General features: G+C 38.5%; 1 protein-coding gene across 8 annotated transcripts in view; it reads right to left on the reverse strand.

The window, feature by feature from the left end:
- Positions 1-330: 330 nt before the first annotated feature.
- Positions 331-25,383, reverse strand: part of ADD3 (adducin 3) — a 125,139-nt gene continuing 100,086 nt past the window's right edge. For 4 of the 8 annotated variants that reach the window (XM_036336040.1, XM_036336041.1, XM_036336042.1 and 1 more), the window contains 13 exons: positions 20,166-20,304; positions 18,646-18,797; positions 17,645-17,725; positions 16,448-16,597; positions 15,828-15,971; positions 15,617-15,715; positions 14,308-14,490; positions 13,454-13,711; positions 11,969-12,088; positions 11,439-11,525; positions 7,619-7,742; positions 3,193-3,288; positions 331-2,587 (listed from right to left, as the gene is read on the reverse strand). In XM_036336040.1, coding sequence (XP_036191933.1) covers positions 2,295-2,587; positions 3,193-3,288; positions 7,619-7,742; positions 11,439-11,525; positions 11,969-12,088; positions 13,454-13,711; positions 14,308-14,490; positions 15,617-15,715; positions 15,828-15,971; positions 16,448-16,597; positions 17,645-17,725; positions 18,646-18,797; positions 20,166-20,304 — 1,926 coding nt within the window. In that variant the 3' untranslated portion in view covers positions 331-2,294. Of the gene's footprint in view, positions 2,588-3,096; positions 3,289-7,618; positions 7,743-11,438; positions 11,526-11,968; positions 12,089-13,453; positions 13,712-14,307; positions 14,491-15,616; positions 15,716-15,827; positions 15,972-16,447; positions 16,598-17,644; positions 17,726-18,645; positions 18,798-20,165; positions 20,305-22,562; positions 22,581-25,383 lie in introns of those variants that run through there. The other 4 variants (XM_036336046.1, XR_004972126.1, XM_036336044.1 and 1 more) reach the window with 4 other exon arrangements.

Below are 25,383 nucleotides of genomic sequence, written 5' to 3' on the forward strand. Positions count from 1 at the left end.
AAATACTTTTGATGTGGTGGAATTGTAACCTATTTTCTATTCTTTCTGCTATTTTCTTATTGTTACATAAAAATCAAAGACAAGGGTAATGTATATAAACTCAGCATGTATTCTATAATATTTTCTATTTTACATCCATAGATCTGAAGAGCAGAATTAAGACTGAGAATCCTCAATCCTTTAAACTAATCTGAAAATAAATTTACCAGGACATCCCCTATTCAAAAGCACCAATCTTATTCAAAATCTCACTGCAGTATAAAACTCAGTCCACAAAGTAATTCAGGCTAAATAATCACCCCGAGTTGAAAGCTCATGATACCAAATCCATCTATTTAAAATACTGTTTATTTGTGATTTCACATTAATTAGCATTACATCTAAGAGCAATATCAGATATCATTTATACATTTTCCACAGGACACAGAAATTCATTGGCTCATTCTTTATGCCAAAGCAAGTAAATAGAGGCATTAGCAAAAGGTGCAAATAGTTCACTGTTGTAGTTTAAAAAATATTAATGCACGCTGCATTCATTTAAGATATATATATATTTAAAAAGTTATGGAAAAGCATAGTTCACAGGTTACTGTTTCTACATTACATTGTAATACAACATAAATGATGTAGAACATAAAAAAACCCTCAAATACAGAATTAAACTGAAAGTGTGCACTAAGAGATTAAAACACCGATTCCAGTAGTTGGTGAGATTTAGGATGAAATTTCCAGCTGTTTCAACTTTGCTCATCATGCACACACAGCCAAACAGAGCCAGCCCAGAACACACAGTTAACAATGTAATATTTTCATGCCAACTCATCCTCCAGAAACACTTTGGATTATTTTTACCCACTGATCACTTTCGATCATTGATTTTACATTGATTTGTGACATCACTTGGGTGAAGGGGGAAAAAACCATATTAATCCTAGGTTTAATTTTTTATTTACATTAGAAAGAAAATTAACTGAAAGGATAAAAACATTTGTAAAAATTAAGAAGTGGTAGTTTTATCACTAGGGGAGGGAGGTTAGACCTACTGACTTTTTCTAGTGCTGCCTTCTAACGATACATCAGTTCCAAGTATATGACCCTTTATAACTGAACTAACAACCAAGAAATACAAAGATTTTGGTAGAGAAGCAGAATTTTAGAAATTTGGGACTGGTTTCGAATAAATTACACTTCAAATCCTATTGTGACTGTGAGTCATTATCAAACTAGAATTCTTCTATTCATGACCCCTCATTTGTCCCCTCCATTCTTTCTTCACTTTCTCATTCTTTTCCTTTTCATTTGGTTATCATATGAGAGCTTCTTCATTCATTAGCAATACTAAGAGAAAAATACATTGTAAGGTTCAAATATGAATCTAGTTATACCTTAAATCCTCTAATCATGTTGATACCAAGTCCCTGGATTCTTGAGTTATATTTGAGTATATTTAGTACCAAGCAGCCTCAAATCTGCTCTGTTGTTAAATGATTGGCTAATTTGCTTATGACATTTTTATACTGAATGGTATACAAACATCTCGACATACAAAAATCGTTTTTGCCAGAGTTAAACTAAATAACCCATGGTAAGTGTACAAAATCCCCTTTGTTGAAAAATAAGGGGCTTTCTAAATGAATAAAAAAGGACGTTCTCAAAAATTATATTTTACTAAAATGGCCTTTTTTGGCAAACAAAGTTACTTCAGGTGAGGAAATTTTATACTATGAATAAAATTCCAAATGAATCTTTTCTTATATATTTTTTTTTAAAAAAGTATGTGCCAGTGTATACTAATGCTATAGATTCTTATCTTAGAAGCTTTTTAAAGCATTCTATTAATGCCCATTGAAACAATGGGAACCAAAAAGGTACAGTCGATAATAAATGATAAAAAATTATAATCTGATTACCAAGTAAAGCAGGTGTAGAGAAATAAAAATTCTCTCCCTTGTTCACTGGTAATTTCTTTCCAACAGATATAGAGAAGGCCTGAAGTAATTCAGACAGATATCTGTTTGTGGTGAGTTATAACACTTCATGAAGGTAGCGCTAATCAAAACTAGCAATTTTTTAAAAATTCAAAGCCTTTTTTGACATATAAAACGAGAGATGAATTTGAAAGCTTTTCTTCATAATATGTTTTTCTTTTAGTAAAACCCCTTTCCAGTTCTCAGAGTCCAGTTTGCTACACCCCCCCCATCTGATCTACCACTGCATATTAATGATCAACTTAAATGTGGTATTTAAATGTGCAACGTCACATTGTAATAATAATAATTATAAAAAGACTTCCTTTAGGCTTCGACTTTCTCCTTTTTTTTGTTCTTTTTCAGAAAAGAAGGAGTACGGAATTTCTTCTTTTTCTTGGATGGTGATTTTGAAGGCGAGCCTTCAGGTGACAGGACTTCTTCAATTTTCTCAGGAGACTTAATGGTAATCTCTATGTTTTCTATGGTTGTGCTTGTGGTTAACCTGCTTACTTGCTTAGCAAGCTCATCCTCAACATCATGCATGTCATCCTTGCCGTTCACTACCATGACAGGCACTTCCATGGAGATGAAGCTCTTGGAAAATAGCTCATGGTTTTCTACAAAAGGGGAGGGTTTTTGGTTATTTTATATAGTTAACATCTTTGCAAAACTGAAATGTTTTAGCAATGTACTAAGGCATTATTTAATTCCAATTGTCACACTAAGGCATTTATCTTAATGGACTATACCAGTAGCTCTACTAGCATGAGGAAAATTTTCTTCCATAGTATAAAGGGGAAAGTTGTTAGACCAAAAATGAAGGCTAGATAAGTCCAGTCTGATGACTTGACAGTTTCACTAAAAATCAAGTCAATATAAATGAGGAAGAAAACATATTTTTCTTTAATTTTGGGTTTGTTTGGGAATCAAAATTGAAAAGGTTTCATGTTTCTGATTGGAAGACATATGATAAACCAATTTTAATTTCACAAATTCTTAAGAATTATGAGTTACCAAAATGCAAAATAAGGTTAAGTCAATATAAATGCTGAACAAAAGTAGCACCCCACTTACTAAAAATTATAAAGTAATTGGGAGCTTTAAGTAAAATCTATGGCAAACTTACTGCAATCAGGTGTTCAACTTCCTTACAGAGACTCAAATGACAGAGGAAGCTTTTTAGATTAACTCAGTGAATGCTATGGGAAATTACATTGAATACCTTCTAATTTTTCAGGGATATTTTGCGGTGACTGAGTTTGAGACTGAATTTGTGAAACACATGAAGCGTCATCTGAGAGTAATTCCTGCTCAGCATCTGTTGGATAAGAGTTTAGTTAAAAGCCATGCAAAACAAAGAAGCATAAGATTTCAGGGAGGTTAGTGCATAAGTCGAATGCCTGCATACACAGAGATGAGAAACTCGTTAGGAATGAGCTGCGCATGCTAACGGTTACCCCATACCTCAATAATTGTGCATCAGGAGGAATTAATGTGTTAGAATTTCTGGCTGTGAATAGAAATTTTACATACATGCTTACCAAGGAAGCATGGCTACTGGCAGCCCAGGCAAATAATACGTATGCAATTAGCCTTTTCTAGGGTGTTAGGAAACTAAAATATACTGAGCAGCCAGATGAAAAGAATTATGAGGCCTCACCAATGATGTTACATTAATGAAGCAGAATGCTTCACTGAATTTTTGAACAATATCCAATTAGTGATTCCTGTCAGAGCAATATTAGTGAGCTAATTCAGAAGGTCATAATGAATGTGGAAGAAACCATAAAGTTATAAATAAAGGTGATGGCTCTAGAGTGTAATATTTGTTACCTGGCATCTTTAGGCTTTCAAAAAATAAGAGATTAAAGAGGGATATTTTACAAAATATAGAAACAGAGAAAGTTCTCATCTTTATGTTAGAACAAACAAATTCAATGATACCACTTAGAACATTTAATATAATTACACTAGAGGCCTGGTGCACAAAAATTTGTACACTGGGGGGGGGGGGGGTCCCCTCAGCCCGGCCTGTGCCCTCTCTCAGTCTGGGACCCCTTGGGGGATGACCACCTACTGGTTTAGGCCCGCTCCCCGGGGGAATTGGGCCTAAGCTGGCAATCAGACATCCCTCTGGCAGCCCGGGAGCCCTTGGGGGATGTCTACTTGCCAGCAGGGAGCAGGCCTAAGCTGCAGTCGTACATCCTTAGTGCTGCTAAGGAGGCAGGAGAGGCTCCCACCATCACCACTGTACTGGCAGCCGTTAGCCTGGCTTGTGGCTGAGCAGAGCTCCCCCTGTGGGAGCGCACTGACCACCAGTGTCATAGTGACCAGTCATTCCCAGTTGTTCTGCTATTAGGGTCAGTTTGCATATTACCTTTTTATTACATAGGATAGAGGCCTGGTACATGGGTGGGGGCAGGCTGGTTTGCGCTGAAGGGTGTCCCGGATCAGGGTTGGGGTCCTGCTGGGGTGCCTGGCCAGCTTGGGTGAGTGGCTGATGGGTGTTTGCAGGCTGGCCACACCCCCTTTAGGGTGGGGGGGCCCCAATGGGTTGCCTGGCCAGTCTGGGTGAGGGGCTGAGGGCCATTTTCAGGCTGGCCAAGCCCCCCGATGATGGAAGCTCCCAGCCTCTCCTTTTTTTCTTTTTCGTTTTTTTATTCTGGGATTTATTTACCTTCTATAATTGAAATTTTGTTGCCTTCAGTGGAGCTCAGAGCCAGCCAGGGCGGGCTGGAAGCTTGGCTTCCTCCATCACTGGAGCAACCAAGCTTCCTGCTCGCTCCAGCTCCGTGGCCACAGCTGGCTGAAAGCAGGTATCTGGGGTTTATTTATATTCTATAATTGAAACTTTGTTGCATTCAGTGGAGCTCAGAGCCAGCCTTGGCAGGCGGGAAGCTTGGCTTCCTCCATCACTGGAGCAACCAAGCCTCCTGCTCGCTCCAGCTCCATGGCTGCTGGCCGCCATCTTGGTTGGATTAATTTGCATATAGTTGCTCTGATTGGCTGGTGGGCGTGGCTTAAGGCATAGCAAAGGTACGGTCAATTTGCATGTTTGTCTTTTATTAGATTAACTAGAGGCCCGGTGCACAAAAATTTGTGCACTCGAGGGGGAGGGGGGGTCCCTCAGCCTGGCCTGTGCCCTCTCGCAGTCTGGGACCCCTTGGGAGATAACGACCTGCTGGCTTAGGCCTGCTCGAGGGGGGCAGAGGACAGGCCCAATCCCTAGGTGCAGCCCCTGGTCAGGCTCAGAGCAGGGCCGATTGGGGAGTTGGGGCGCCGCCCCCTGTCATGCACAGAGCAGGGCGGATTGGGAGGTTGCGATGCCACCCTCAGTCACGCTCAGGGTAGGGCCGATTGGGGGGTTTGGGCACCGCCCCCTGTCACACTCAAGGCAGGGTCGATGGGGAGGTTGTGGTGCCACCCCCGTCACGCACAGAGCAGGGCCAATCAGGGGGTTGGGGAGCTCCCCCCTGTCACGCACAGAGCAGGGCGGATCAGGGGATTGGGGTGCCGCCACTGTCACACTCAGGGCAGGGCCGATGGGGAGGTTATGGCTCTACCCCATCACACACAGAGCAGGGCCCATGGGATGGGGGGGTTGGGGCGCCGCCCTCTATCACCCACAGCGCAGGGCCGATCAGGGGGTTGGGGTGCTGCCACTCTCACACTCAGGGCAGGGCCGATGGGGAGGTTATGGCTCTACCCCGTCACACACAGAGCAGGGCCCGTGGGGTGGGGGGGTTGGGGCGCCGCACCCTGTCACACACAGAGCCGCAGGGTGATCAGGAGGTTGGGGAGCTCCCCCCTATCAGGCACAGAGCAGGGACGATCAAGGGCAATCAGGGGGTTTGGATGCTGCCCCCTGTCATGCTGATCCCGGTGCCAGGAGACCTCGCGGCTCCGCTGATCCCGGTGCTGGGAGGCATATTACCCTTTTACTATATAGAATAGAGGCCTGGTGCATGGGTGGGGGCTGGCTGGTTTGCCCTGAAGGGTGTCCCGGATCAGGGTGGGGGTCCCCACTGGGGTGCCTGGCCAGTCTGGGTGAGGGGCTGAGGGCTGTTTTCAGGCTGGGACTGAAGCTCCCAACTGCTCCTTTTTTTCTTTTTTTTTTTTATTCTGAGCCAGCTTTAGCTCTGAGGCTCCAGCTCTTAGGCCTCCACTCCTGAAAGCAGATATCTGGTTTGTTTCGGTTCTACAATCGAAACTCTGTATCAACTCCAGGTCTGAGATCCCGGCTAGCTGAAAGCTGGTTTCTGGGGTTTTGTTTAGCTTCTATTTTTGTAACTATGTTTCAAACTGCCAGCTCAGAGGCCTGCAGCGGCAGGCGGGGAACGTTGGAGTCCTCCGTTACTGAAGCAAGCAAGCCTCATGTTAGTTTCAAGCTACCTGGCTGCCGGCCTCCATCTTGGCTGGCAGTTAATTTGCATATCGCCCTGATTAGCCAATGGGAAGGGTAGCGGTCGTATGCCAATTACCATGTTTCTCTTTTATTAGATAGGATGAGTCAGGATGACTCCCTTTTGTGACAAAGATACTAATACAATGATAAAACTTCCTTAGTTCTTCCTACTTGATACCTAACATGGAAAAAAATTCTTCAACTACTGGTTCTGTTTTGCTTAGGGTGAAATTTTAACTGTATATTGTAGATGCTCTAAAGCAGGGGTCCTCAAACTTTTTAAACAGGGGGCCAGTTCACTGTCCCTCAGACCGTTGGAGGGCCGGACTATAGTTTAAAAAAAACTATGAACAAATTCCTATGCACACTGCACATATCTTATTTTGAAGCAAAAAAACAAAATGGGAACAAATACAATATTTGTATTTGCATGTGGCCCGCGGGCCGTAGTTTGAGGACCCCTGCTCTAAAGCATAGGCTCACAACCTCTTTTGAGATCACAGACTTCTTGTCCCCACCTTAAACCCCTTTCCCCAAATATTATACATAATTAAGCATATATTTTTAAGACTGCTCATGTACTGTTTGAAGTTTATCCACCCAAGATTGAGAACCCCTGGTTTAAAGAATCTTTTATTCTTGAGAAAATGGGACCTTGTATTCTAGCTGAGTGTTTTCATTAGCAATCTAAAATATAATCCTTACTTAGGATTCTGCAGTCAGAACTCAACCTAGAGCGCCCATGTGCTTAAGAAAAGTCACATCAGAACCCTAGCAGTTTGCTTTATATTTTGATTTTGAAATTATGATATTGGCACCTTGAGATACCTAGGAACAATAGAGATTTTACAAAGCATTAAAGCCACATACTTGTAAATCTATAATTATATCAAAGTTGAAAGTTTTTAAAAAGTCACAATCTCTGAAATGTTCAAATCTATTAACATATCTACATTTACTTTAGCTAGAAATTCTTTACTCATCTGGGGATTTCACTTTACTTTAGACTTTTTACTACTAATCAGATTATTTTCTGAGGAAAACAGTTTTTACTACATGTTAACATACATGGTCCATGGCAGCTCTTTAAAGTTCAGCCTCATTTATACTCAGGACTGGGAGAGATGACAGAACAATCGATTGCGAAAGAAACATTTCAAAAAAACATTGACTGCCATCCAACTCAAGATGCTTCATTGTTAATAGTATGGTTATCCTAGGCTTAATTTAAAAATGAACTAACCTTCCAGGCCTTGCTGTTTACGTTCGATTGTCTTCTTATACTCTTCAAGTTCTCCTTCTGTGAGATGGCTAAAGGGGTTGGGAGGAGCTGGTGGGCCAAGATCATCATCTTCGAACTGCATGGTCTTGCAAAGAAAAATGTCAACACATTACCAAGAGCTTTACTTACATCTATATACTGATGTACGTATATATATACAACTTCACACACACATATATAAATGTATGTAATGTTTGTGACACCTTATAACAATCATAAGAAATGATAGGGCAAGATTCTTTTTAAAAATTTTCATGTGAAGAAAATCACTTCATATATAGATATTCACTTGTCAGACAGTTTGTAATTTTGTTCTCTGCCCAAGGTGCAATGCTAGGGACTACACAGGGTTCCGATTTAAAGCAAAATCCAACTGCAAAGGAATGATTAGATCTTGTGAGCCCCACAGCTTCATGTTGTAATCTATATCACTTTAAGAAACTTTCCAAGAAAAACATCATTATAAATTTCAGGAACCTTTTCATATGCTTGCTTTCTATTCTGTACCATCAGTCTCTTCGTTTCTTAGAGACAGAGTTTTTCTATTACCAGTCCCTGGTATAGAGTAGTTTCTAAATAAACTTTTGTTAATGTCTAGATTAATAAATAGTTCTTACCAAAAAAAGAAAAGAAAAGAAAAGAAATGATAGAGCAACACATGTTTAAAATACTCATATCAGATTAGTGCTTTTAGACTACTGATCCAATGGACTAAAATTGCCAGTGATGTTTCCTCAATAAGCCTATATAGGTCAATTTAAAAAAAACACAAACTAAGCTTAAGTTCTAATAAGCTTCACATAACTACAAAGTATCTTAAAAACCAAGAATTGCTGCATTTCAGAAAGCCTTTGTAAAAAAGTATTAAAAAAATGAAATGGTACCAAAAGAACTTCTCTAAATTTCCTACGAAAATAAACTTGTCTTTGCTCTAGGAAAGGAATTAATGAGATTTTTACCTGGCAGATTGAACCCATGAATTTTTCTCATGCATTTAAAAAATATATTTTCATTGATTTTTAGAGAGACAAAGGGAGAGGGAGAGGGAGAGGGAGAAACATCCATGTGAGAGCTAAACATCAATCAGCTGCCTCCTGCACTCTCCCTACCAGGGATCGAGCCTGCAACCTGGCATGTGTCCTAACCAGGAATTGAACCAGCAACATTTCAGTGCAAAGGATGATGTTTAACCCACTGAACAACACCAGCCAGGGCGAACTCATGCATTTTTTAAAAATCCTTCCCAAAACCCCACTAAAATGAGTAAAGGAACAACAACAAACATGGTATAAACTTTTAAGGAGAAAAGAAAGAGAGGAGACAACAGAGGATGAGAAATGCTAACACATTTTTGGAAACTGGAAAGAAAGCAGGTGGAAGAGTGGGTAGCAGAGCTGAGAAAGTAGAGCCTAAGCCTGGCAAAGGAGGATGAAAATAAGAAGCATGCTCATTTGCCCTGTAGAAAGGCTCAGAAACTAGAGGCATCAGGTACCACAGAAGGTGGTGGGGAAGAAAAGTGAAAAGTGGGGCAAATTAAAAGTCTGAATAAGGAGCAGATTCTCAGGTCTCCTTTCCTGTTCCATACACGAAGCATTTACCTCTCTCCCCTCTCTGCAAAAGATCAGAGGCTTAGACTTAAGAACAACTGATTAGGGAACACAAAGCACACCGAGGACTCCCAGGATGCTGGTGGGAGACTGGCAGGAGACTAAAGAATTCTCCAAATAAATCAGTGGCCCCAGATAAAAGAACAGACATTAACATTTGGGAATTTCCCAGAAAAACAACCTGATCCCGTCCAATCATCCTGTAGTGAAGCTCACCCATCCCCACGCTCTGCACACACCAGAGCTTCTGACTGGCTCTCAGTACCTCATTCTTAAGAATAAACAGACTACCACAGATTGCTAGACACTTGAGGAAAGCTTCACGAGAGGGAGACCAGGACAAACAAGAAAAAAAGAACTCAGAAGAAACAAAGAAGATAAGGGCAGCTGAGGAAAATTTAAAATTGATTCCCTAGGGCAATGAGAGAAAATACTGTAACCACCATAAAAGAACAGGATGTTATTTAAAAAACAAAAACAAAAAAAAGGGAACATTCAGGAAATGAGTCTAAAAAATTAAAAAAAAACCAAAAAAACAAAAAACAGAAATTTAAATAGAAGGGTTAGAAAACAAAGTCCAAAGCAAACCGAAAGTAGGATAAAAAGATGGCAAGTAGGAAAAAAAAATCAGAGGCTCAGTAAAAGAGGTTCAACTAACAGTGCATACTGACAGAAAAAGAAAGCAGTAGGAGGGAAAAAACTATTGAAGAAATACTTAAAAAAGGATGGAAGGATATGACTCTGCAAATTGAAAGGGTTACTAAATGCTAAGAACAAAGACTACAATGAAATCTACTACAAAGCATGCCATCATAAAATTTCAGAAAAGCATTGATGTAAAATAGGTCCAAAAGGAAAAAAAACACGCAACTACACAAAGGTACATGAAATCACAATACTCTCCTACTTCTTAACAATAACATGGAATTAGGGGACAACAGATACTTTTCATATTTGGGGAGAAAGTTATTTCTACACTAAAGTTCTATATCCATGAAGACAGAATACAGGATTTCAGATAGTTACTGCTTATGTATCCTTTTTCAGGAAGCTATGACAGGATGCGCTCAGTGATAAAGGAGTATATCAAGAAAACTGAAGATACATGATGCAGGAAACGGGACACTACATAGGCGAGGTGCACAGGAGTCCTCATGATGAGCTGTGCAGCTGGCCTGAAGAACCATCAGTTCAGATCTGGACCAGATGACAGGTCTGGAGCTGAGAGATTACCTGTTACCTTTGACTCCATGGAAAATAATATAAAGAGAAGCTCTATAATCCTGTTGAAAAGTTTGGGAAGAACTAATCCAGTGTACAGTACTCAAAGTACTAAGCTAATGATTAAAGAAGGTAATTATTAACACCAGGGGAGAAAAGTTGTATAAGAAAGGAAATGTAATCAGAGGATAATATCTGAATCAGCAGTAAAGGTTAATAATATAAACAATAAAAAACGATTTAACAAAAAAACTGTGATATAACCTCACTGGGAGAATGGAAAAGGAAAGTATTGTGTAAACAGGCTAAATCCCCATCTTTCATAAAATAAGTCACTATCATCTTTCATTGATTCTCAAATGCACATTTCCCCATCTCTGACATTGGATTAATCTTATAACTGTCAGGGTCATTTCTTTTCTAGTAATACATAAAAGAATGGTACTTCTTATAGTTGATGACATAGATTTGATGAAAAAAGTTGAAGTCTAAAATTGACAAATTAAGAAAAGCAAAATAAAGGTGCTCTTTAGAAAAATGAAGGTAGTAAATGCTAAAGCAAGGCTTTGCCCCTGGAAATTGGAAAATGAAGGTGTCTTATTAAAAAATTGATTTCAGAGAGGAAGGGAGAGGAAGAGAGAGAGATAGAAACATCAATGATGAGAGAGAATCATTGATTGGCTGCCTCCTGCACGCCCCACACTAGGGATTGAGCCCACAACCTGGGTGTGTGCCCTGACCAGAGTCGAACTGTGACTTCCTGGTTCATAGGTCGACTCTCAACCACTGAGCCCCGCTGACTGGGCTGAAGGTGTCATTTTAAGTGTAATGGATTACTTGACTTTTAACTTGTACTTATATTAACTTTAGTAAAAATAAATATTCATGTTTAAAAAGCAAAGACATTAATGTGATGGAAGAAAAGCAAAGTGCATATGACTTCATGGACTTACAGATGGAGGCTTATCTACAACAATTCCAGCAAGTAACTGAGATTGCGGTCCTGCTGTTTTCAGGTCATATCGGTTTTGTTCTCGAATCTAAATCGAAAAATAAGAGCAACAAGTTCTTGGGGGCAACTATACAGATGATCTTTACTACCTGACCACACCCGAGAAAGGGCCTCTTTAACCTCCACCTCCATAAAGCCCCGCTTTACCATCCTAACAACTCACATTAACCTCCTCCATTCTTCTTGACATGTGACTTCCTGTTGTCGTATATTGTTAAAGAACTACATTTTTCACTAAACCATAGCTCTTAAAAGCAGAAATAGGTTTAATACTTCTTCCCCATGTAGCCCTCACCAGTGACTACCACAGAGCTGGAAGTATCTGGTACAAGCTAAAATTATACTGAATTAAATTAAAATTCTTCTGGATTCAAACCCCTGAGCTTAGTATTAACCAGATCTAATCACTAATGATGTAAACATAAAACTGCATAAAAATGCCTCTCCTGGGCACAGAAGACCATGTCTTACCTTGTTTCTCTTTTCTAGTACGTCATTTGGGTTTGTGTTTAAAGGAACAAACTGATTTGGATCTTCAATTTTGATAGGTGTTCCACTGCTAAATTTAGAAGAGTCCTCTGCTTTCATCCACTAAAGAATAAAAAAATTTCTAGCATGAGCTTTTTGTTAAGGAAATATGTTCTGTTTAGTGACTCAAGGAGGGAGAGCATATACTGCCAATATTCTAAAGAATTTCACTAAGCAGCATTTAGTGGTCAATTAGTGTATATCTCACACTAGTTAGAAAAAGGCTCACAATCAGCATTCACTTAAAAAATATTATTAAATATTCACATGAATACACACTTTTGCTATATACATTTTTGCCTTTTAGCATTTTAAATATTATGCTGAAAATATTTCAAGCAGACATAAAGCTTGGTCATACAATAATTCACAGAGAGTTGTCACTTGCATTGAATTTTCAACGGATGATGGCTAAGAAGTCACCAAAAAGGACTCAAGGAATCTTTTAAGATTTAATTTTCCAGACTTCAATTTTTATTTTTGGCTGACAAAAAATGCAAAGGCCCTGGCCAGCATTTTAGAAAGGTGATAATTTGGTAGTAATCTATGGAATAATAGAACCACAGAGATTGAGGAACCTTATACAATTCTTGTTTACCCCACATTACATTCCCTAAAAAGGCAAATATTTATCAAGATTAATGATGGCGGGATATCTGTCTCTGTCAATAAAATTAATTCTGAGAAACATATAAGTTGAATTATGTTCTTTAACTAGGAAATCTTATAGACTAGGGAAAAACACTTTGATGACTAGACATTTCCATTTTAAATGTTACTGATGTATATGATAAGATGAAATAATTCTGAATATCTAGGGAATATTTGGTGATAGTCACTCTAAAACTATAAACAAATCGGAAGCAAAATGTTGAAAAAGATAAGAGAACCCATTTCTCTATGAGATGCTGCAGTAGCTTAGCTTTGTGCAGTAATTCCTGAAACTCTGGCACGTTGGTAACTTTTATAGTTCTGATTCACTGTTATAATACAAACTACAAAGTGGTTTCATGTAATGGGTAAGAACTGCCTGTATTCAAAGGCAGATTGCCTGTATTCAAATCACTTACAAATGATTAGTTAACCCCTCTGTGATACAGTTTTCCATCTATAAGCGGGAGGGGGGGGGGTTGGCGGGGGGGGGGGGGAGTGGGGAGAGGTGTAGAGAAACAGCGGGGGGGGGGGGGAGGGGCGGGGAGTGGGGAGAGGTGTAGAGAAACAGCATCCTCTCCATGTTAGGAGAAGTAAATGAGATAATTCATGTAAGGAAAGTGTCTTGCACAAAGTTAATACCTGATAAATAATAGTGATACAATTATTGTTAACATTATATTCTACTTTTCCAATATTTTTGACATAGAACATTCAATTCATGAGTAACTCGGCAAAACATTTAGTAAAGGCAAATTATGTAAAATAGTGGCATACTGTGATTTTGGTCCTGGGACTGGTTTCCCCATTCCGAGACTCCTCAGGCACATTCACTTTCATGTAAGTATTTGGTGAATTCAGCCATCTGGTTTTCTCACGCTGCTGTTTCTGTGCCATGTATTTGAGAGGAGAGAGTGGTACTGTATCGTCTTCAAAGGAAAAAGCAGTCACAGTTGCTGGAATTTCCACATCACTCTTGTGCCTAGGCTTCTCTCGAATAAGAGGATGCCTATATGCATAGCCTGTCCTGTATCCCTAAGGAGGAAAAAGCCACATTGGAAGCAATCAAACCTGTACCAAACACAGCATCTGGATGCCAATTCTTTAAATAAATGATTCAAAAAGACTCCTTTGTTGAAAAACAAATAAAGAGGAAAACATCCTTCCAAAGCCCACATTACACTCGAGTTGAAATTAAGCAAATTTCAAGATCTGGTCAAAACTGATTCCAGCTGACAATATAATTTCCAAGCACACAACTGTTTCTGACAAAGGTAATTTCAAAACTGCTGACCAGAAACTTTTTTTCTAGCTATAAGCTGGTTTTCTGGAGGCCAAATCACAGTGCTCATTGAAGTCTTTATTCCTGGGTCTGAAGGCAATCTGCCTCTGACCCTTAGTAAAAGAGGGTAAAACCTAAGATAAGATGACATTAGCAGGTTCCACTGTTTAATTCTTAAAAATATTAAGATTACACTTGAATGACACCCTAGGGTTAAACTCTCCTCCTGGAGGAGTGAGGAGCAAGTTCCAAAACAAAAGGGAGATGGAACCATCTGCTCCTGAATCGGGAGGTATGAAATCCAAGTTTATGTTACACTTTTTTTTTTTATGTTCCACTTTTCACCTACCAAATTGTCCAGAGTCCTCATCAGTCCTTCAAATTCAATCTCGCCAACCTTCCATTTTTGATGGGAACCCATGTTCACTCCCCCTCCTCCAGACACTGCGATGGTGTGAGTGAAAGCTTTATATTTCTGAAGATCCAGTACAACCAGATTGTCTACTCCACCTGCCCCTGCTAATGCCCGAACCTGCAACCAATGCAAAGCACACACAGGCACAAGATGTGAACACTATAAGGAGTATTTTACTTTTAAAAAGGCACACTTTCAATCTAGCAAATATCTAATACTTGTCAGACTATTAACATAAAAAATAAGGCAACACATTTATGAAAGTAGACAGCTGAAGTATCTCTTTCCATATATCTGAAAAAGATACCTGACAGGACTCTGGTCCTCCCTGATTAAAAAAAACACAACTAAATTTAACTCATCTTAAGAAACTGAATTCTCCTGCCAAATTTTAAAGTTCTTTTCTTGCAGTTTTACCATGGCTATCTAGTTAAAACTTTCACTGAAAATTATAATTTTAAAGGAATACAGACACTATACTTTGAATTTAAGGCTACTTAGGCAGAAGAAGTCAATTCATTATCTTAATTTATTTAAGCTCTGCACAGTTTCATTTGAGAAGAAGTGGAGGGAGTATTAAAGCAAAAAAAGAATTGGTTAAGACAAGCTAAGTTGGTAGAAAAAGTGCCCCCCCTTTTTTGTGGCCCTTCCAATAAATTAAGATTATTGCTACTTGCTTCAAGAGAACCTGCTTGATTTTCTTGAAGAGAGAAATTAGAGCCATTAAATACATCCAGCTTCTCTGAGGGGAAAAAAAACTGATTAATAAATATTCAACCTTTTATTACAACAATGAGGCTGAGGCTATGGAATAGTTGGAAACTACGCGAGTTCTTAAAACTTCTATCCCCACTTTTACCCTCTTTATAGAAGTGGCCACAACACATCACATCTTTGATGATTGGTAGTTGCCTTTGTGTCTCAATTAGCATTACACCACTAGAGGTTGAAAACAGAGAAATGGGCAATATATTATCTTAAAAAATAGCATTATAAGGAAAATAATCTTTATGAGGCCCATAGATTTGTGTGTGTGTGTGTCTATATGTGAATTTTAATTTTCTTTTCTCCTATTTTTAATTAAAGGGATAACTGAAGTAAAGCAGAACTTCTCTTAAAAGACAAAACAAAACAAAGTCACCAACCAGTAAGACTTCAGCAATAAGTAAAAATGAAACCCAAGTCAACAAGCAAGTTAACAAAGCAAAAAAATAAAAGGGGGGTTTTGAATAATTATTCCTACCTGAATCTCACAGGCCATTTGCACATTAAAAATATAATGAAAAGCCTCCTCAACTGTTTCTCCAAGTGCTACCACACCGTGATTTCTGAGTACCAGCACCTAAAATAGAATTCCAAAGCAATCACTTCAAATAACTGGCATAGTGCACACTGGTTTCATCAACAGCAATAGCAACTAAAATAGCTCCTTAGATAGAAACTCTACTACACACCTTACAACTTGGCCCCAGAACTTTCTGCAGTTGAATTCTCTCCTCCTGTTCATCAAGTGACCCTTGATAGTCATAATAGGCAACATCTCCCAGGATCAGGGACTCTTGAGAAATTGGAAGGATTCCACATTTCATGGAGGATACCTAGATGATTGGGTCCATGCCAAGATAACATATTCAGTTACTAATTACATTTTCATAGGAACCGGATTCTTTAGCCAGCTCAGGAAACATTGGCCTATTCAGTGTGTTCACCATTTCAGCCCACCTCCCACTTTAGTTTGTTGCTTCTTCCAGAAAAAAAAGAGGACTTAGCGGATACAACACAATTTAAATGCCATGCCAACTATTGTGCAAGAAGTGTTACTGCAAAGAACTCAATGACCCAATTATTAAAATGATTAGTTAAAAAAAAGTAATGCTATCTCTCCAGTTGTTTCCTAGAATGATAGCATTTGGGTCAAAGGGCCTTTTGATTTCTGGGTATGCAGAGGATTATTTCAAATAATTTTAAATGGTGGGGTCTGGAAGAATGTGATAATAGAATATCATGTAAGGAAAGCCATGAAAATAATACACTTCCTAGAGTCATTGTTGGTTTTGGCCCTTTAGTGACTTACAGCTGCTGTTGCAAGGGTATGGATGTGTATCACACACTTAACATCAGGACGTGTTGAATAGATTGCAGCATGGGGACTGAATCCTGCATAGTCAATTTTCAAGTTAGTACTTCCCTGATCAACCACTTCTCCTATTATATTGACTTTCACCTGGAAAAATCAGAAAGACATTGAATTGGTACACGTGTATCAAAGTTGCCTGTGTTCCACAGTTAAAGCATGGGCATGGCAAACATTTTTGTCAAAGGTCACATAGAAAATATTTTAGACTTTGTTGGCCTCTATTGCAACTACTCAACTCTGCTGCTGTAGTACGAAAGCAGCCATGAACAACTATAAAAGAATGGGTATGGCTTTCTTTCCATAAAACTTTACAGAAACAGGTAGTCTGCCACAAAACTTAGTATTTAGCAAGAAATACAGTTTCTAAGAAACTGAATAACTTAAGCTCGTCAAGGTCTGGACAAATCTGGCATTTACTGAACTGGCTGGAAAACTTCCATCTGCTAGTACTGCAGCACCCAGAACCAATGTGGTTCCTGCTGCTCTGGAGGCCGATGACTGAGGCTAGGAGTACAGTCATGGACAACTTAGATGCTAGGTCAGACCTGATTTTCATACCAACTGAACTTTGTTTAAATATATCTATGAAATACAGATTGACTGTGTGAGTACTAGTATATATTAAAAAAGTTTTTTTATTGATCTCACAGAGAGGAAGGGAGCGGGAGAGGGAGAGAGAGATAGAAGCATCAACGATGAGAATCATCAATCGGCTGCCTCTCGCATGTCCCCTGCTGTGAATCAAGCCTGCAACCAGGCATGTGCCCTGACTGGAATCGAATCATGACCTCCAGGATCAATGCTCAACCCCTGAGCCATACCAGTCAGGCAAGTGTATTTTTAAAAACAATTCCCGGAGTGCAGAGTGGAAAAAAACCCTGAAAAGATTCCCTTCAAAATATGGACAGGTTAACTGATAAGACCAACTCATTCTTAGTCTCTTCAACTACCCTATTTTTTTTGAACCCTAAAGCTTTTCTTACAAGTCAACATAACTTGCCAAGTTTTTCTCTGTTCCCTCATAAATGTTTTTTCCATCCATACCTTTTATTGTTCTATCCTGAACTAAAAGCTAAAAAACCTGTCAGAAAATAAAGAAGCACAGAAAAAGTAACACAGGAATAAGAATTATACCAAATTGGAGGCTGTGGCTTCAGAAAAAGACAGGCCTCTGGGAATTAGGATAATGTGGTCTTGCTCCTTACTTATTCTTACCTGGGAGAAAGAAAAAAATAGGGAATTACTGTGAGGTGTTCACATTTTGCAATATAAACATGACTACAAATAAGTGTAAGAGATCTGGGGGAGAAAAAAACAAACAAAGCAGATATTAAAGATGTGCAACATAAGCCTTTTCCTGAATGGTTTTCTTCCCTAAAACCTCAAGTACTTGCTAAAAAATTCTGACATTAGTTTCTCACTTACTGAACTTAATTTGGTGATTCTAAGGTTGCTTAGCGTCAGCTACTTCATGTATAACAAATGCCAACATTATTCAATTGAATGTGGTAATAACTATACTCTTGATTTACAACATGGAAATTAAGGTAACATGGGCAAAGGAAGGAGGACAGAGTCTCTTCCTAGGAAGGAATTAAGGTGGAGTTTGAAAGGGCAACAGAATGGCCAGGAGAAAGAGAAGTTATAGGAAGACTTCATGTCGCATCTGTGCTATTTCCATCACACAATATTTTCATACTTTTTTGCTTCCAAATATTGTCTTGCTATCAAGTATGGTAACATGAAAACAAGATGATCATGAGTGGGAAAAATATATTAAAAAGTAAAGACCAGGGAGGATACTTCCGTAACCACTTCTATTTTCCCTACCCCTAATACCTTTTTAATGTCACTGATGCTCAGATACAAATAACATGGAGAGAGAAAATTCTGTCAGAAGGATTTCTTCCTGTATAGGTTCTACAACTGGTTTGAATGAAAAGACCTCTACAGATAGTAAATGGAGAAGTTGGGATAATTGCAGCCTCTCCCTTTAACTTGAATTAGACTGTGATCCAGCAAGTTAGGCTTAGAGAATAAAGTCGGAAAACTGGACTTCTGAGTAAAGGTGAGAGGAGTATAGTTGCCTTTTAGTTAGGATTTTAAACAAAGGAATAGAAAGCCCAAGAACTCACTGAGATGTATGTGTTTGCCAGGTGTGCCCATCCAAACAAGTCGACAAGTCTGTACAGGCTGGCAAGTTTACAGCGAGTAAGTTTCTCTCCCTTCACGTAGGAGGATGTATCTGCCCCAGGAAGATCATTGATAGGTGTGACCATGCCGAGACCTAGAAGAGGAAAGATCATGGAGAGAGATTCAGGTCAAGTAACCCCTTACCTGGGAATTAGTTGCCGGGAAGCAGCCTGAGTCTCAGTGCCCAGCCTTGTACATAATGATCTGAAACTTCTCAGCCCACACAATGTTTCATTAGCTTATCTTCCTTCAGAGAAATACACTGAGAATAAAAACATGCATCAGCTATCTTCTTTGCTGTTTCATCTACATGTTAGGGAGTGGCTTGTTAGGGAGTTAGGCTCGGAAAAATGGTCTTATGACCCCATTGGTGAAAGTGTTATTAGTACTGAGGTTATTGCTAATTTTATGATGAAAAGATCACAACAGAAAGCTACTTTTAAGATATCCCATTTCACTTTAATTCAACGAAAAAATATTTAAGATGGAAGAGGATACATTTAAATAATAGTCTTGCTCCTGTCCTCACCAAACAACAAAAACTAGTCTTGGTTTCTAATGACTCAGTTGCTATGTTCAACTTTTGCTGTCTCCATTCCCTTTGACACCATGTACCACCTCTGACTCTAATGTGAAGCCATCCCTGACAATCCCTCTGGCACTCTGTGTAACTGCCTTGGTATTGCAGTGAGTTCTACACACATCTCACTCAGATGTAAAGTGCTTGAAGTTAATGCCATAATTCTTGATATCCTGAATGCTCAGCTGACCAACTTGGTGCTTTCACAAATCTGTTAATAATATAATGCCCTAACTCAGCCGAGGGCAAACTACAGCCCGCGGGCCGGGTCCAGCCCGTTTGAAATGAATAAAACTAAAAAAAAAAAAAAAAGACCGTACCCTTTTATGTAATGATGTTTACTTTGAATTTATATTAGTTCACACAAACACTCCATCCATGCTTCTGTTCCGGCCCTCCGGTCCAGTTTGCCCACCCCTGCCCTAACCCCTCTTTAACACCAAGTTCTAATTACTCCGTCCTTTAAAGCTGGGTAGTTTAGGCCTCTCTTTTCTCTAAAGTTTCCTCAGTCCACTTCAGCCAATAACCAATTCCAACTCTGAACTCATAGCATGATGACTTGTTAAGGGTCACTGGACAATTGCTTATGAACTGCTTTGTAATTTTCCTCTATAGTTATCTTGCAGTTTTAATCTTCTATGCATTCATGGTATGTGTCCTCAACATAGGGAAGAAACCACATCTTGTGACTATTTTGTAATCCTCACAAAGTCTAGTGAATGCCTGATTGATATGAAAAGTGAGAGATTCTAACACTGTTACTCTAAGTATTAGATGTTTAAACTTAGGGACTGAACCAGAGCAGAATATGTTGGTAGGGATATATAGTGTGAAAGTAGAGACAAAATTATCATTTTTTTAAAACTTTCCAAACTGACATACTCAGGGGAGGTGAAGTAAAGCCCGAAAAAGAACTGGCCATGATGTAATCTGCAATCTGCTGTAATGCTAGTAATCCAGTCGGGTTTTGGCCTTTCTTCATCTGTTCTTGAATAAGGCATTCCAGGTCTTCCCGAAAGGCCTGCAATACACAGAAATAACCACTGAGCACACACATCTCTCTTGGAGCAGAACAGCCCAAACACAACTTGCTGATATAACTAATCTTCCCCCCCCCCCCGCCCACTTCTCTTTGAAATGGGTTTCATCCAGAGTATTTTAAAACAAGTATAAAACACAAAATAATAAAATTGAAACACTGGAAGAAGCTAGAAACTTGCTTTCAGGGGAGAAAAAAACATTAGGCATTCTTAATCTCAAAATCAGCTATTAAAACATCTACAATAGACAAGTATAGGTATAGTAAAAGCAACCAGAGCATCAAGTATGGACTGATAACAAAAAGAGATCTGTTCCTTGCCCAGCAGCCTCATTACCCAAGTTAGAATAGAGTCTCTACTTGAATGGGACATGACTCTTGAGCAGAGTCCCTCACAGCAAAAGTCTTCGCTAAGTCATACTAAATCATGGCTTCCATTTTAGTATTTCTATGGCAGTGACTTAGCCATGAACTCTGGAAGCAAACGGTAAGCAGAGTTGAGAACGGATTACTCCCCTTCTGCAACACTGTGCTAAAGAAAGAACACTTTTTTCCAACTTTGGGTACTGCATGTTCCTGTTCTGGAGTTCTGTTGTATCTTTTCTTTTGGGGGGAAGGGGGGCGGCAAGGGGATGTGTGTGTGGCAGAAGTGTTTATATAAATAAAAATCCAGAACATTAAGGGGGAAATCTCTATTTTAGTAACCCTTGAGTTGCTAATATAATTGATCATTTGACACCTCTCCAAATCTTTCACATTACTTGAAATAGCTAATTTTGTTATTTCCATCACACCCAATCAACACTTAATTAAATTAATCATTTGTTCTCTTGCTCATGTCTACTTTTATTCATTTTAAACATGAAGGCTCTTGCAATACAAATCATCTAAACCACGCTCTTCCATTTGAGGTTGGTTACATGTGTACAGAATGTCCTGCCAGAAACTGAATTCAATCCCCCCCCACCCCCCCCTCCTCAACCCCCCACCCCCACCCCCGCCGCCTCTTCACCTAAGAGGGAGTAGGCAGACATTTGCTTTCGAATCACTACCTCCAAGAGGGGTGGGTATGAAGACCCTGGAGATCACAGGGGAAATATTATTTAGAAGGGTTGATCTCCTCTGAGTCACCAATAGTAGCCTTCCTCACAGCTTGGGAATAAGATCCCCTGGAATTCCTACTTAGATGTAGCCTTGCTTAGAGTATGGCTGAATAACTTAGAGGTTTTCAGAAAGAATGACTTTTCTTTCCTCTCTCCCTCTCCCTCTCTCTTAAAAAAAATATAATGGTATAAGAGCCCCCAGTAGAAGGGAAAATGTGGTTCTGAGACTATGAAGCAATGCTTGTGTTGCTCTTTGAACAACAGCTGAGAAGCATCTGTGACAATCACTGAAAGAGCCGAGTGCTAATAGCTGTAATCTTCGAAACTCAACCATGGGGGGCACCCTGGAACACCCTGAGCTTAGCACTGGAAGAGGGACAGGGAGGTTATCCTTCCCTGATGCACCATGGTAGTCTGCTCAGGCATTTGGATCAGTTGTGAACCTGCATCTTCTGTTGGACCAGGTAAGTCCACCACCACCACCATATGGCAGGGAGGAGCAGTGGCAATGGTGGACTCAACAGACTTTAGTGTGACTATTTCAAATATGCAGACAGATGTGCACACCACATCTTGGATATGGAGGCCATTAATGAACCCTTTTGGACTATATAAGTCACTGAAGTTCTTGGGACAATTTAGGGGAAAGTAGAAATTCCAAGAGGAAGATGCTGTACTTTTCACTAATACAGCAGGTGGATGTTTGAGTAATTTATCTCAAATATACTAGCTGTGACCGTATTTGAATTCTGAGTTCATGGAGCAGTGTACACCAGTTAAATATGGCTTTTCTTTTACAAATTCAAGGTTTGTTGAATGAAACTCGTTAACACAATTATAAAAATTATAAACATCTAATTCCATTGTTTATATCTAGTTCATTTAAATACATGATTTAAACCAGAGAAACTATCCTATAAAATCTCTTCAACAAAGACACATTACATTTATCAGAAAACTCCATTCATACATTTCTAAGACCTCATGAACATAAGATGGTTGTATATAGAGCTGTTTATAATGTGGTTGCCTTCATACAGATAAGTAACCTGAGTATTTTACCACATTTAAGGCCGAAAAGAATCTTCCAGACATACTCATTTATCTTTATATAAACTACAGAAAACTTCTGTATACCTGGCAATGGGTCAATCTGCTCTTCTGAAACTCTATCTTCTCTTTACAAGACCAGTGCTCTAACCCCTGAGCTATGGGGCCCACTGTTATCTTCTCTCTAAAACAAAATTCTTAAATTTTTCTCAGTTCAAAGCAGCTGTAACCAATGTTCTTTGAGTCAGTAAGGAAAAAAAAATTAAGGATACCTATTATATCACTAATTATTCACATTATAATAGCTCTGAAAAGTAGGCATTATTTATTTTATTGAATGCTGTTCCAGGAAGTACAGAAGGCAGATTCCGTAGATTAAAATGATACAAAAATAAAATGTGCATTATAAAAGTCAAGCTAATGAGAAATAAGTATAAGGAGGCAAGACAGAGCCAGGAATGAGGTTAAGACACAAAGTTCATGCTATAAGACTCTATGCATTCAATAGAGATGAGTCAAATTTTATCTAAATTCTCTAGCAGTCAACATGAATCAAAACAATCTTCTCAGTGTGCTGATTTACAATGGCTTTAAAGTTAAAATTAAAGAGAATCACAACTATTTGTGAAACTGATGAGACATTTCTGCTGGGTGAGATGAGAAAGCTAAGTAAGAAAGTTTGAAAAATTTGTCCAAGGTCACATAGCTGTCAAGTGCCAGAGACAAGCACTCAGGTCAAATGGATTTTTCATTAGTGATAATGCTTTTTCACTACAATATATCCCACAATATGGTGAATACCATGTTAAAGCTTCAGGATGATCCATAGTGTCATACAAGGGAATGTATAAGACCTTCTGTAATCAACTAAGAGAAAAATATGACTTTCCTCTTTAAAGCTAGTGAATAGCATCTATAAAGTCTAAGAGAAAAATTTCAAAGTAAATAAAATTTCTCAAGCCTTTGTATATAGTTGATAGTACTTCAATAGATAAGAATTCTTCTATTCCAAAAGATTTAATATTTTTTATCGTAACATTTATAACTCATTTTAATGTTTCAATGAAATATTATTCAGAACTTGCCTAGGTTATAATAATGTAAAATTACTAATGATATAAATTTGTTTCAGCTGTTTTTCAAAGCTTATCAATAAAATCATTAAACTTTCATTAAAATTTTAAAAATAAAATACTTATCTTTATGATAATCATATTTCTACTAAAATTCAATGTTAGCAAAACAATCCTTTTTAATTGAATCAGTTTAATCTCACAACCAAGTCTTGAGATAGACAATGATTTGTTCAAGGTTGCACAGCTAATACATAATGAAACAAAGATTCCAATCTGGGCTCTCAGGTGGACACATGATCTTTCCTTAATTTTATCAGAGATGGGTTGTTATCACTGAAACCAAATACAACTAATAAGGCACCAGGCATGTTATGATCAGAAATACTGAGTAAATCTCTTAGGCTAGATTAGAGCATTAGGTTGAAATGACAGAGCAAAAAATTATATAGCAGCAGATTATATGATCCTGGAGTACTTGCCCTCTTACATCTAGGAATTCTCCCATCAAAGTAGAATGAGAAACTAACTTATAGCAGGGCAGCAAGGTCACATGCTGGGCTTCTGAAGTCAGGTGAAAAGATCAAACACATAAACTGTGGCTTCCATCTCAGATACAGAAGAACAGAGAGGAGGAAGTAGAGGGGGTTATTACACCTTGACTACATGAATACATGAACGTGAATACTCCAGGTTGCCATCAGGGTGATAGAATCTTTGAGACCTTCAAAACCCAAAATACAATTTAAGGAATTATGATTATAATATTCAAAGTGTAGCCACAAAAGCATAACATGTTTTAAATTAGCAATACTGTATATAACTTTACGTATACAATTTTCACAAAAATATTTGCTTACTATATTTAAGTGAGTTTCTCAATGTCACACAGGTAATAAGTGGTGGTGAACCCAGGTCCAAAACAACCATTGTGTGTATGTATGTATAAAAAATTGTATAAACAGATTGAAACTGGAAATGATGAGAAAATGGGCTGACCTCTAACTTAGATCAAAATAGTCTGCTGTTACTCCAGGACTTCTATAATCTGTTATGTAATTTTTTTCTGTATCTACTCCTTGTGCTCTGGTCTAGTCTAGGAGTTCACTCAAGTATTGTCTCTGATCACAACTTGTAGTTTTCTATTCTTGCTCAGAATATTCCACCAAATGAAAATCCTGGCTTCCACTGTTCCTCTATCTAATGAATTACCCTTTACTCAACATTCATCTTAAATGCCACCTTCTTCTTAAAGTCTCTCTTTTAATCACCTCATTTAGGAAAGATCTCCTTATTTCTTCTCTTTCTACCCTGTTCTGAATTCTTTTAACATTTGCCTATACTACACTTAGGGTACCTACCATATGATTGTGATTTATTCTTCCTATTCTACTATACCACAATATCTGATGGCTGGACTGTTTTTTACGTTCCTAGAGTCTCCCTGAGAATCTAGTTCAGTGCTCAATTAATAAAATTGTAAGTCAGAGTTTTCTTCTTATTTCCCTACATATAAGAAAAAAAAAAAAGTGATCTCAATCTTGACTGAGTTAAGGATAGCAAAGATCCATTTCATAGTTTATTAGTACTGAATCTAAAGCTCTAGGAAACAGTCTCATGAGTCTATCACTTGAATGAGAAATTCCTCCTGTGTGATTAGGCCCGTCCATCATCTAATGGGAGAAAGTCATCTTTTTTTATGTAAGAAGTGAATATTCACTGAATGTTATAAATTTTTTTAAAGTCATTTAATTCTTCAACTCAAATAAAATCATACTTGAAAACTTGGTTTGTCCCCCGAATATTATAATTTGGACAGCTTCCTCATCAAATGC

This window comes from Myotis myotis, unplaced genomic scaffold (assembly GCF_014108235.1).
Source record: "Myotis myotis isolate mMyoMyo1 unplaced genomic scaffold, mMyoMyo1.p scaffold_m19_p_15, whole genome shotgun sequence".
NCBI classification, from domain to species: Eukaryota; Metazoa; Chordata; class Mammalia; order Chiroptera; family Vespertilionidae; genus Myotis; species Myotis myotis.